Source organism: Drosophila eugracilis, unplaced genomic scaffold, assembly GCF_018153835.1.
Source record: "Drosophila eugracilis isolate 14026-0451.02 unplaced genomic scaffold, ASM1815383v1 contig_649, whole genome shotgun sequence".
In the NCBI taxonomy this organism is placed as follows: Eukaryota; Metazoa; Arthropoda; class Insecta; order Diptera; family Drosophilidae; genus Drosophila; species Drosophila eugracilis.
The window spans coordinates 2,498,829-2,512,166 of record NW_024573535.1 but is presented as its reverse complement, the minus strand read 5'-3'; the positions used below and the strand labels follow the sequence as shown (position 1 = coordinate 2,512,166).

Sequence of the window (13,338 nt, the reverse complement as noted above, 5' to 3'; positions counted from 1 at the left end):
GATATGGATAAAAATAAAATCTTTTTGGCGCATTGAAATTCCCTCTCTTGTATCTTAGTTTAAAGTGATTTCATTGGCATTATCATTTCTTTGAAGTTCAACTGGTGGCGCAGTACTAAACAATAAGAGCAAATATTATTAGATTAACAGAGGAAATGGGTATGCTGATGATTTAATCCCGTTGTAAGTAAGGCCAGCTTCTTTTTCCGATGCCTGGCAGCAGCTGCCTGCTGTAAAGCTCTATTAGGACAAATTGAATTTTCAATAAGTGGTAGGCTAGGAAGGGGATGGAGATGGGGTAGTATGGACGCCCTCCATCCCATCCGCCTGCGAACAACACATGACATATGCTGCACCATTCCGGGTCTGGGTTCGAGTCCGAGTTGGGGGGAAGAGAACACCCGTACGGACTGAGAATCTGGACACCACATGGAGCCGTGCCGAGAGTGCGGCATGCACAAATCCAATAAATTGACCAATAATGAACGCTCGAATGCAGCTCGGGGCGAAAGGGGCACTGTGCAGTGGGTTGTAAGAGCAAAGTTGAAAAGCCAAAAAACAATGATGGTCAGTGGCTCTGGCTCTGGCTCTGGCTCTGGCCTGCGGTCCTTCGGTCCTTCGCTTCTCCGGCTGCGCTCCCTGGGGCGGCTTCAAGACAACGTCAAAGACTAGGGAGAAAGGGCCAGAGAAAGCAAAGGAAAATATATAAAAAAAACTGGCGAAAAAATCGAAAATAAACGAAAAAATCTCAACACGACACGAACAACATGGAAAAGCTCCAAAGGGCAAACCCAATGAATTAATGCCATGTCCTCGGCGAACTTGAAATGCTCTAACGGAATGAGAGTCACTTTGAGTCTGATCAATTTACATGTAGATTCAGATTAAAACCATTAACCGACTTTAAAGGATCCTCAGATATCTCAAGATTAACTTTTATCTTCAATTTGCTGATTCATTTCGTTGGCCAACTCTTTATGAAATCTGCAAAAACCGCTCATTTGAATGGCATAATGATTAAGTCGGTCAGGGATCATCGCTCCTCCGGCTGAGTCCGCCAATTTCCAGACCAGATGAGTGAGTGTATCCCCAAGAGGGAGCGGAAAATGGGAAAAGCCGGGGAAACACGGGAGAGATGACTTGCTCGTTTTATTTGCCACTGACTGACCACTGGGCGAGAACGATGGATGCTGCCGGGTCCGGGGCTGCTGGCGAGGATTGCTAGCTCTCGCTCTAACAACAAAATAATTCATTTTCAATTAAAATCGTATCAGTTGTTGTTGCTGGCGTTGCCATTAACCGACAACAAAAAAAACGGAAAGAAAAACGAAAGCGAAGAGCGTGGAGCGGGTGAATCACAGCTGGAATCTGGAGTCCGACAAAAGGGTTTGAAGTTTGACTTTGGTCCCTTGTGGCCAGCTTAATTGCCGGTCTAGTCCGCGAGGGCAGCCAGCATGGATGGGCCGATAGGGATTAGCGATGCAGGGTGGAGTGGGTTGAACGGGTTTGCAAGGTCACAGCCGCTGATGGCTTTACAATTGACACCGCCCCCAAAGGCGGACTTATCCCCCCTCTAATAAACCCCTTTCGATTCGCCGTCTCCTTTGCAGTTCATCCGCTGGTTCAAGTGCCAAATCAATTGGTCGGCGCCCCGGTCCTCACGGATGTCACATTAATTTGCAATGTCGAGGCATCGCCGAAGGCCATCAATTATTGGCAGCGCGAGAATGGTAAGTCGGGAAATGCCGTGGGAAAATCAAGCCACCGATAACAAATTGCATTTGCCATTTGCGATTTCAACTTTTTAAGTTTTCTCTTAAACAATTATTTTTATTTCAAATTTTTTTAGACTTTCATTAAAAATTCGCTTTAGCTTACAAAGGGTGAGTTTATTAATTATTATTTCTTCCTTCTTGGGAAGGGTGTTCTGTTACCAAACTTAGTCTTTGTAAATCCTTAAACTTATCCCTATCCCTGTTAATTTAACTTTATTTTTCTCCGTGTGGCTGATGAGCGGAGGAGTGGCCACGAATTGAATTTTTCATTTAGCATCTGCTCGAGTTGTAACTCGGACTGGTTCAAACTTTATAAACCTTTCAATGCCGCAATTTGTCTTTATTTGGTTCGTGTTCGAAGCTCAAATATTTTGTTGTCCCCCGGGAAAAGTGGAAAAGCAGTGGTGGAGGTAAGCCGCTGAAAGGAGCGTGGGGAGAGGAGGGTAAGCTATTGGAGAACTGGCTGGCTGGATCTTTTGTCAAGTGCATTTGACGTATATTGCAAACGTGACGGGAGCCGCAACGTAAACGTGAAACGCTCGACGGCAATGCCAGAAATGTCATCATCCGTGGCTCGTCTCCTCACCTCCACATCTCCTCGTCAGCGGAGTTTCCACACCTTCCCTTTCCCCACCTTTCTCCTCACGTAACCCGAGCTCATTTGGCCCGACTCCCTGCTTCGTATTCATGACTTCATTCACACCTCAACTCATCACATCTCATCTCGTTTTCATCGTTGCTCATTTCGATTTTTCTGCTCGTTTTGACTTTTCGCCTTTTTTGACTTTTTGACCTGCAAAACAGGTGAAATGATTATTGCCGGCGATCGTTACGCGCTCACCGAGAAGGAGAATAATATGTACGCCATCGAGATGGTCCTGCACATCAAGCGACTCCAGACAAGCGATTTCGGTGGCTACAAGTGCATCTCCAAGAACAGCATCGGCGACACCGAAGGCACCATCCGGCTCTACGGTAAGTAATAGTGACTAGTTTATAGTTAGTTATAGTAATTTCGTGCATGTTAACAGCAAAAAGGCGTAAGTTTGCATATTTTAAGGGATATATTCTTCGACTTGTGCTGTCTGAGATAGACTCTCTTTAAGGTTGTTTGGGCTTCACTTTACAGTACTCTATGATTAATGTTTAAATTGACATTAATTAACTTGCACTTCTTGCTTTTCCCGATGCATTTCCAGAAATGGAGCGTCCCGAAAGGAAATTCCGTAACGATGATGATCTCAACGAAGTGTCGGTAAGTTGAAGCTGCTCAAAGAAGGGACCTTTCATCCTGAAAACCCAAGACTATTCCAAGAACTTGACCCAACCCTTTTGGAAACAATCAAAGCTGAACAAAGCTTTCTTTTCACCCCCAGAAGAACGAGGTGGTGCAAAAGGACACGCGCAGCGAGGATGGGTCACGCAACCTGAACGGAAGGCTCTACAAGGACCGGGCTCCGGATCAGCACCCGGCCAGCGGGAGTGACCCGGTCCTCGGACGAGGGACAATGCGGCTAATCGGGACATTTCTATTAGCCTTATTGGTATTATTAACGGCGTTGGCCGAAGCTGGGCCAGCAACATTGTCCTGCCACACAAAAGGCGGCAGACAAAAGAAGGCCAAGGAAACGAGTTTGAATGGGCAGCCGGATAAGGACGAGGCCAAGGATGGGCAGGCGGAGAAGTGGAGCCAGAGCTGGGAGAGATCGGCGCGGAGTTGGAGACGGGCAGTGACGGCGGAGTAAGATTATTATAGCTTAATTCAATTGTAATTATACAAGCAAGATTATGATGCAAGGAGCTCCTGCCCTCGTCCAGCTCCTGCTCCTCCGCACAGACACAGACACACAGGCCAGGAAAAGAGGGCATTAATCAATGGGGATGTGGGGGATGCCACCATCCCACTGGCTAATCATCTACGCCCATGCTAATTGCAAAGGGGGTGGCTTAGCCCAAGAGATGGGGACAGGGCTAATTGAATGCATATTAAATCAAAAGGAAGAAGGAGAAACTAAAGTGTCGTAGTTAAGTGGAAAAGAAAACGCGTTTAAATGTTACCTCGTTAGTGGAAAATGATGACAAGGAAGAAGGCCCCAACAGCCCAACACCCCAACCCCGCAACTCCCCAACCACCCAAAAAGAAAGTCAACTATAAACAATATTGAGATTAAATGGTGTTCGGTTCTTTAAATGGCTTTAGCTACTCTGAAGTAAACAAAAGTACGACTACGGAAGGATATTTGCGTACTATAAATAATGAATACGGCAAAGACATTGGCACAGATATTTCTAGATGTCTAAACAATAAGAAAGGTTTTTTTTTTCTGTTTATACGTTGGGTTTTCCTAGAAGAAATATATATACACATAAATATATATATATATCTACATATATGTATTAGGTGTTTAATCGAGAGTTCTGTATATATACTTAAGGCCTGCTCAAAGAGAAGGAACTTTGTGGCTAAAAAGAAATGTTTAGACGATCTTTGCAAACTGCGCAAGCTGTAAATATTTATACCTTAGTGATCCATAAAGGAGTTTCGTTGTTATTATGGTAGAAGTGGTTCTCATTTTGGACCCCTTGTTGTCACCCTCGTTCTCACGGCTCAAAAGACTAATGCAGACCCTAGAGTTAAGCCAACTTTCGAATCCCCTAAGACAATTATCCGCTAAGAGTGTGTGTGTGTGTGTGTGTGTGACTTTTAATCTAAGCTACTGACTAATCCATGTTCAATCAAGCAGAGTCTTTAAAGATATAAGTTGTAATTTCTAATAGAAAACAGGCCTTAACCTGGCCAGAACTTCGGGAAAATACACCTCAGGGGTGGAACAAACTTTAGAAGAAATTTAACTCAGCTGAAAGTTATGCTATAGATTCTATAGCTTGATATTGGCCATATAGTACTTGATTGCATACTTTTAGGTAACATCCAAATCTGAGTAGAGTTCAAGTTAAGTTTCGCTTTCATACTTCATACGAGAATCTCAAGAGCTTAAATATGGATATTGAATATTCGGTTTTAAGATCTTGAGATCTGGTGCAGGCAGACTCACACACACACCGAAACCAACCATAGCCCCACGTATGTATGTGTTTATGTAATACTCATGTGTGCGTGTTCAGCTCAATTCCATGTTTAAATATAGTGTAAATCAAAGGAAAGGGGAATCGAAAAGCAGAAACAGAAAACAGAAAACAGAAAAGCAGAAATAAATGTGCCAAAAGCATTAAAAGCAACTCGCAGTAAAGAAGTGTGGCGGAAGCAGAAGCAGAGGTAAATACCCAACCGAGATAAGATGCGTGTGTGTTGATATCCGAAATACAAAGTACAGTAATACCCAGACATATGTATAATCCGCATATCCAGTTCCGCTCCCCCAGATCCAGCTAGTAGAGGTCACTCGAAAGCTGTCTACTCAGATGTACTCTGACTCATATACGTACCAAGGAAGCAAATGTATGGAGAGGGGCGAATAAACATGCATTTTAAATATAATGAGAATATAAATAAATAAACTTAATTAAATATAGGGAATATTTTTTTTGCGGGTACGAGAGTAACGTAATCGCCTAGCAAATCAAAGTTACGTTTAAACTACACGTGTAAGGCAAAGGAAAATAGTTTATTCATCTAAATGGAACCCCGGGCGATCGCGTTGTTAGGAAAGAACAAGAAAAAGAAAGGGAAAGAAGAAAACTACGATTTAGTGGAAACTGCAGGGGGAGAAAGACAGGCAAACTAAACTATAGTAACAAACTAAGAATTAACAAACTAAGCCAGAAAACCATTCAAGTCATAAAGCATTCAATGTCTACGCTACAGCCATACAAAGATAAACCATAAACGAAAGAATATTCAAATATTTGACAACTACGAGTACATATGCAATGAGAATATCCAACAATTTCAAAATGTAAAACCCAAAAACGAAAACGAGAGTTTGCTGCGTAATATGATTCCATGAAATTCCATGATTCCCGAACAACAAAAATAAAGTAACGATAATAGCATTTAGTTGGATTTGTGTTTATGTACATAAGAAATGAGCGAAACAAATGTTTGTACTGTAAAATCTGATTATACAACAGAATATTCAAAAACGCGCAATCGAAAAAACCAAAAAAAGAGAAAGAAAAAAGCGAAAATAAATAAAGAATACCTATGGAAACCCAAAAGGCTTTCAATCAATTATCAACTGAATGGTAAGTCCACTGCAGGGTATCATTCCCAACCCTCGCTGCATTTTGCTTAACTTTTCAATTTTCAGCTGTAAGATAGACTAAATTCTGGAAGTTCTTTCAGAGCTAGTAAGTGCTTTTCTTCTGACGACTGCTGGTAAAGTTTAAAGGCGGATAAAAAGTGTGCTTTGTACCATAAAAACTAAGCACTTAATCCCATACCTTTCAGCCAGTAATTTACCTCTTTAGAGCCTAATGCCGTATTTACTATTCAAGAACCAAAGACCTTTTAGTCAGCCTAAGCCTTTAAAGGAATTAGTGACTCATAAAGTTTTGGGCATTTAAAACTTTTTGCTGAATGTTAAATTTATTTCTAAAATAGTATTCCAACTTCCGAGTGAATGTGTCAATGCAAATTTTGCCCCACACATGCCATGGCGATTATGAAAAACCACAAGTGCAAAATGAAAGCTGGGCGGAAAAGTGAGGATCAAAATTTGAGCATTGAGCTCGATTTGTTTCGTTAAGAATATATACAAAATACAAAATACGAAATACAAAATACAAACACAAACACGAACTGTGCAAATATTTTGGATTGTGTGTGTCTTTTGCATTGGTCAAATGATGGTTGCCAACAGCAGGGGAACTAACTAACATTTTGTATTTATTTTAAGTTGGACGAGCAGTTACAAAATATGCACACAGCCCCGGCCGAGTTATTTATATTGCACAGCACAGCATCGCTCTCGCACACAATGAATGAGACTGTGTGACAATGTTGCCCCAGAACGTTGCACTCACCGCAACTCAGCACAGAATCCGTATCCGACTCGCATCCCGTCTTCCCGTCTTCCCGTCTGCCGACTCCCGCCTCCACCTCCTTCCAGCCTAAAATGAAAATGGAAAATGGAAAAAATATCTTTGCATTTGCATCTTTTATATTCACACGACACAAATAAAGGCCAAGGGAGGAAGCGAAGATTGCGTTTATAACAATGTGCAGGGTTATGTCAACCAGAACCAGAACCAGAACCAGGACCAGATCCAGAAGCGGAATGAGGACGAGCATTGCCATGGGAACTAAGCGGGGTAGAGAAGCTTTCAGCTGCACTGGGGTAAAAGGGTACTGGTACTGGCTATGAGAATATACTCCTGGCCCTAAGAAGCCGAAGACCCAGAAAAGGTCAATTCCAACCACACTAAATTTAAATTCAGTTCACTAACAAGTACCAGTTATATGTTAAATACCTTAAAAGAGTATGTCATATCCCCTGAGATAGTAAGCACTTTTTTCCAGTGTAAGGATAAGCTAGAGAAACCCAACCGAATCCAGCTGCCTAACGATGGATGCACCTTGCAGGCGGATGAGAGTCCAACATTGTTGGCAGAGTCGGTTCGCTCCATTCTTTCCTCTTGCCACTGCTAATAGTTTAAATTCATCTGCATGTCTGTGCCTGGTTTCACGCTTTATGCACTGCTAATGATTTGATGTCGTCTCCCTTTTCCTGTGGAAAAGCGGGAAAGCGGGAAAGCCAGGGCAAGGCAAGGAAACTGTGGCCAGAGGAGCGAGCAGGACAACTGGTGGCTCCAGTAATCCAGCAATCCAACAGCAAGCCACGTGACGACGTCAAATGCAAAACTCTCCGGCTAATGCTCCTCCATCCGCATCCGCATCTACATACCACATCCCCATTTAAATACATATATATATATATATTTATGCATATATATCTGACATATTTCTGGGCTACATGCGATGGCTTTTTGTGTGGCATTGATGGACCCAGGAAATGCAAAGTTTTCAATGCAAGTTGCCACCTGCAAGCTGGCCAGAGAAATCGATTAGCCCAAATTATTAACATTGAACCCACTCCAGTCGGGCAGGCAAACAAATAACGAATCGGTGAAAAATATGTTTGGATGTGGAAACAATTTGCAAATATCGACTGGCCAAAGAAGTCAGTCAGTCAATTTGGTCAGCCTGCAACGAGCCTAATTTGATTTCATGCCGTGTATGTAATTTCTCCAAATATCAATTTGTATTTACGGTCAAGCGAAGGTTCACAGCCAGAAAAGTATAAGTAAAATATATTTAGAAAATTAAATAAATCTTAGACCTCCTCCTCTTCAAATTAGGTCACTGAAAATACTTTTACTAAAAAGGCCAACAATTCTTAAACTTAAATGGAAATGAAACTGCATTAAGGCCAGAGCGGGGTTTCAGTTACAGAGATTAAAATTATCAAAATATATATAAGAAATAAAAGAGCTAGCTATGTGCGTACAAGCTTCATATCTTCTTAGTCTATATGTTTATTAATTACCTAAAATAATATTCAAAATGTCCCCACCAGCCATATAAATACCTGAAAATATAACTAAACTCAATAATATGCACATAGAAGTGGTCAAAAAGTCAAAATTCAGTCATGAAAAACAGCTTTCTTTATAAAAGGGCAAACTTATGGCCAGTCCAACAGTGCGTATGCGTAATAAAATATGAAAATCACGCATACGCAGGGGGAGAATGTAAATGTGAAGTGCAACTGTCATTCCCAGACAAATTAATCACAAAACTACACGTGTAACAGCAGTAAGTGCATGAAAGTAAAAAAGAGAACTATAAGATCCACCGAAAAGAGGTGGAAAAACAAAAAAGTCGAGGCGGACAAAGGAGAGTTGTTGGGAAAAAACGAAAGCAGCAGCGAATTTTTATTTATATCTGTAAAAATTGCTGACCAACTTCAATGGTCAACGTGCCCGCTTTTCCAGGCGTTTTCCCGCTGCCATTTTCTTGTTTTCGTTTTTTGTTTTCTCGTACTTCTTTCTTTACACAGCCAGTTCACATTTGTTTTTTGCAGTTGGCGCAAATATTTGAGGATTTTAATTGTTTGTATTTGTGTGTGAGAGAGAGAGAGATAGGCAGAGAGAGGGTGAGGGAAGTAGAGGGCTAGAAAAAATGCAGCAACAGCAACAGCAACCCAGCAACACAGCAACAAGCGACGCAAAAAGAAGAAGGGCGAAAATATTTGAACAATTCCAAAATGCGATAGTAAAGTGTTTTAAGCGGTTTCTGTTTGAATGTGGCGAAGGGGTTTCGCGAGGGCTTCTCCAGGGGTTATTCCTGGGGGTTATTGCATACTTTTAGGCTCCGCCGTTGGTTTGTTTGCCAGAGTGTGTGTGTGTTTGAACTCCTGCAGTCTGTTTACACTCACATGTGCATTTATTTACTGTGCGCATGTTTTATTGTTAACATTTAAAATATTTGCGCCTGCATAAAATTTGACCCGTCGTTCATTCTTGCCGCTCGCTTTTTTCCATCTTTCGTTTTCATTTGCCCCTTTTGCCGCTTTTTGCCCTTCTGCAGCCTTTGCCGCTTGTTTACCCGCCTGAATTTGCTTATTTACTCACCGCTTTAGGCTGCCTTTTTTCGCAATTGAAATCTACCCGCGTCGTGTTTAAATCGTTTAAGCATTTAGTTTGTTTGCCATTTGCAACAACCAGAAATTAACAAATAAACAAAGGCAAACAGCGCTTTTTTAACGCCACGATGCTGTGCTGCTGCATGTCCTGCTTTGTATTTTGTTTGCCTTGAAATTGCAACGACAAACACTGCGAAACTCCCTCCGAGCATTGAATTCGTTTATTAATTAATTTATTTATTAAATATTTCCCTTTACGTATTGGCATTGCGACTATCAAACCGGCTTTGTAGGCTTATTAACAGGGCTAATTTTATTATTCCCAAATCAGATTGAGTGTTTTACGAAGGCAATCGTTATAAAATAAACTTAACCATTTCGTAAACCGCAAACCTTCTACTAAATATCTGACACATTGACAATGACATTCGAGAATTATCCATAGTTCAAAAAGCCAACGCTATATGGGCCACCCTGCAGAAAAACATTTTCTTGCTAGAAATGAAATTAATTAAATTTGTACTAAATTTTCAATTTTTTATGTGTTAAAACAACTTAACATTCTTGCTGATAAATCTATATATATAAGGTGATTTTTTAAGAGTTAAGTTTTTCTTTCTGGCAGCGCTGGTTGGCAATGGCATCCAAAGGTCATCTGTCAAAGTGAGAAGTTCTCAGTATGCTCTGCCATTCCATCATGGAAAGACTTACAGACGAAGAACAATTGAAATTTATTATCAAAATTCTTGTCCTGTGAAAGTTGTTTTCAGCGATGAGGCTCATTTTTGGCTAAACGGAGGCATACGTTAAAAACAAGAAAACCCCAAAAATCAAAAGCCCAAAGGCTGGCAAATAATATTCCGAAGCTAATTTGAAAGCCGCAACACAGAAACGCAACAACAACATTAATTAGCATGGCCTGGGAGCTAAGTCTAGTATAACTTTAAATATTCAGGCGGTGTTTAGATGGCCCCGCCCACTGGCTGCGAGTCCGCCTCGGGGCGTGATTGCATGCTAGCCGATGGAAACGGGGAAAAATGGAAATGGAAAATAGAAACGGATATCCAACGTGTTGCCCAGGAGACCTCGTGCTCTCAGCCAACAAAGGACCTCATATGGTGGCGTTGTTATTGTTGCTGTGATGCAAGGATGGGGGCGTGGCTGTTTGGGGGCGGGACAGGAAGAGGAACAGGAACAGGGAATAGGGAACAGGGAACAGGGAACAGGGAACAGCAAACCGACGGAACAGAAACAGAAAACGAAACAGCAACAGACAGACAAACAGACAAACAGACATTGAAGCAAACGGAAAACCTAAAATTTTCAAGCAGCCCCACATTAATGTGGAGCACATTAGTGCACGTAAGTGTATTAAGGATAATGGATGCACTCATAGATATTTTGCCACGGGTTCTAGCCGGGCTGGGAGGGGAGTGGCGGAGGAAGTGGTGGCCTGATGAATATGCAGGTGGGCTGGTGGGTCGCCAGGGGGGTTCTTGAAAAGCAGCGCGAAACATCAGAGAATCTGCCTGGACTCGATTCGGATTCGGTTGGGTTAAAGGCGCACTTGTGTGGGCGAGCTTGTCTAGATAAATTACATTTACCTGCGGGCCTCAGACCCTTCTCTCCTGCATATATATACTCGGACCGGCATTTAAATTGGCATTCAAACTGAAACAATTACACACCCCAGTTGAGTATAAATTAAATTAAATTATCAAGTCCCAAGTTAATGCAGAGAAACGTCCTAGGACTGGCTGAAGAATGAAGCTGTGGATCAGCAATGAAAACGAGAAAAATCAGCCGCAGCTATAATATTTGACAAAAGCGCTGCGCGTTCCGAGCCAAAGTGTTTTTCAAGCAAACTCAAAGGAGATATTTTTCAGACGACAACAACAACGCTCATCAATCGGAATTGAATTTCAATTGTGCTTCTTTCAACGGCATCCTGCCAGCCTGCTCACCTGCAGAAAAAAGTACAAAAATATCTCCCAACGAAGGGGAGATAGCGCTTCGAGGGGGAGGAGGGATAAAGCATTTTTATAGCCATCATTGTCAGCGGGAATTGTCATCATAAATATTTGATTGTTGCATCAATAAAAGCTTATGACACATAAAATCCATAATTTCAATTGTTGGCCCCCGGGTGAAGTTGCGCCGATGGAATCGGATCAGCCCAAGGTTAATGCAGCCAAAGGAGGCAAACGATAAATAAAGAATAAACCGGAGAGGTGGAAAAGCGTGGGAGTTGGCCACGAAATCGGGCCAGGCTCATAAATCAGCGTTATTATGCCACACTGCCAGTGCCTGTGCCACTTGCCAGTGCCACCCAATGCTGATTTCCGAAAATCATGGTTAAATAAAGAGGCATATCAGGCAGAAATCTGGGCGATTCCGAAGGAGAGAACAGCCCCGACGGCTGACCAGACCAATCAGTGGTTTTTGTTATTTAAATCTCATTTGAGGGGCATTTAAAATGGCGAACAAAATACGTATATTCATAATTTACGCATTAATTGAAAACTTAAACTGTGCGAGGATTGCGCGGAGTCCTTTGCAGGGATATATCGCCTCACTTCATGCATCGCTACATATGACAAATTAATGAAGCGCGCCGGCACAGATATACGTGCTATATATCCCACATATATACCATAATATATACACACATTATACATTTATATATATCGGTATTTATGTAGTATCTCTGCGGCTGTTCATAAATCAAAATTTATGCCCATCAGGCGAAACCTCGCAGACGTCAGATATAACACACTTTCAACTGTTCACCGAGGACACCAACAATTGGCGAGTAATTGACATGATTGAGGGCTTGAGGGGTCAGGGACTCACTCGCATACGCGGTGAGTAGGGGGCTAGGGGGTCATCGGTGGTTAATATGGCATATGTAACATTGACCAATACACAACAATTTCCTATGTGCCGACGTCAGCAAAAGTTTCGACCGAACAGGCAATCCAAATGCCCATGTGGAAAGTGGAAAGTGCCAAGCTAAGCAGGAAAAGCGTTCCTCCACCAATCCAAATCCAAATCCAAAGCCCCCACCCCCCACCCTGGGGCACTGTGAGAAACGGAACGAAATGAAAAGCAATCGAAAGTGTCAAAGAGGCGACAGCTCATCGAGCCAAGGGGGTGCGGCCAAGGAGAATCTGTGGATGGGCAGTGAATCAGTTGCATGTCCAGCCAGTAATTGGTTTGGTCGAGACCTTGATTTTCTCCCTCCTCCTCCTCCTCCTCCTCCTCCTTCTCCCCCCTTTATCACTGTGCAGCCAGCGTGTCAACGGGGCGTATGGTTTATAGACGCTCAGACACTATTTGTCAGTATCGAATTATAGGTTGGAGTAGCCAGAACTTTTAAGCGTTTCATTAAATATGCAAAATACGAGGGAAATCATTTGAAAGAGAGCAGCTAAAGTGAGTTTATGGCGAACTAATTTTGGATAATTATTGGGATTAGGACACCACCAACCAATGACAATAAGTCTTAGAAGGTGACCTCGAAGTGGAGGCTCTAAGGTTGGCTCCAGGCCAAACTGGCCCATACAGAGATGCAGTCTTAAGGAAGCCAAACTTGAGGGGAAAACCACGTTCAGATATTCGCAAAAACCAACACAATTTGTGTGTCAAACCGCGACAAAGTGCAACATGCGGATTTTGGAAATTACATCAAATAATTGCAAAGGAAACTTCAAAAAGGAAGAAGCTATCAAAAAATTTGGCAAAGGAAATTCCAGCCGTGACCGACTTTGTGCTAATCCTGGCTAGGATTCCCGCCTCCTTGCCGTACTGATGCTCGTCCTGGTCCTCGCACTTGTATTGTTGCACTTTCCGGCTGCTCACCTCAACTTCGCCCCGACCTTTGACCCTTCCGTCTTCACCCGTTGTGCATTTTATTTCATTTAATTTTGTGCTCTTTGGAAACTCGGTTTTTTATT

General features: G+C 42.3%; 1 protein-coding gene across 4 annotated transcripts in view; it reads left to right on the top strand.

Annotated features, from left to right (window-relative positions):
• The window catches only part of LOC108117718 (neurotrimin), a 37,145-nt gene extending 31,214 nt beyond the window's left edge, over positions 1–5,931 (top strand). For all 4 annotated transcript variants that reach the window (XM_017230276.2, XM_017230274.2, XM_017230275.2 and 1 more), the window contains exons 7-10: positions 1,611–1,730; positions 2,580–2,750; positions 2,975–3,030; positions 3,152–5,931. In XM_017230276.2, the coding sequence (XP_017085765.1) occupies positions 1,611–1,730; positions 2,580–2,750; positions 2,975–3,030; positions 3,152–3,520 (716 nt within the window). In that variant the 3' untranslated portion in view covers positions 3,521–5,931. The remainder of the gene's footprint in view (positions 1–1,610; positions 1,731–2,579; positions 2,751–2,974; positions 3,031–3,151) is intronic.
• The last annotated feature ends 7,407 nt before the right edge of the window (positions 5,932–13,338 follow it).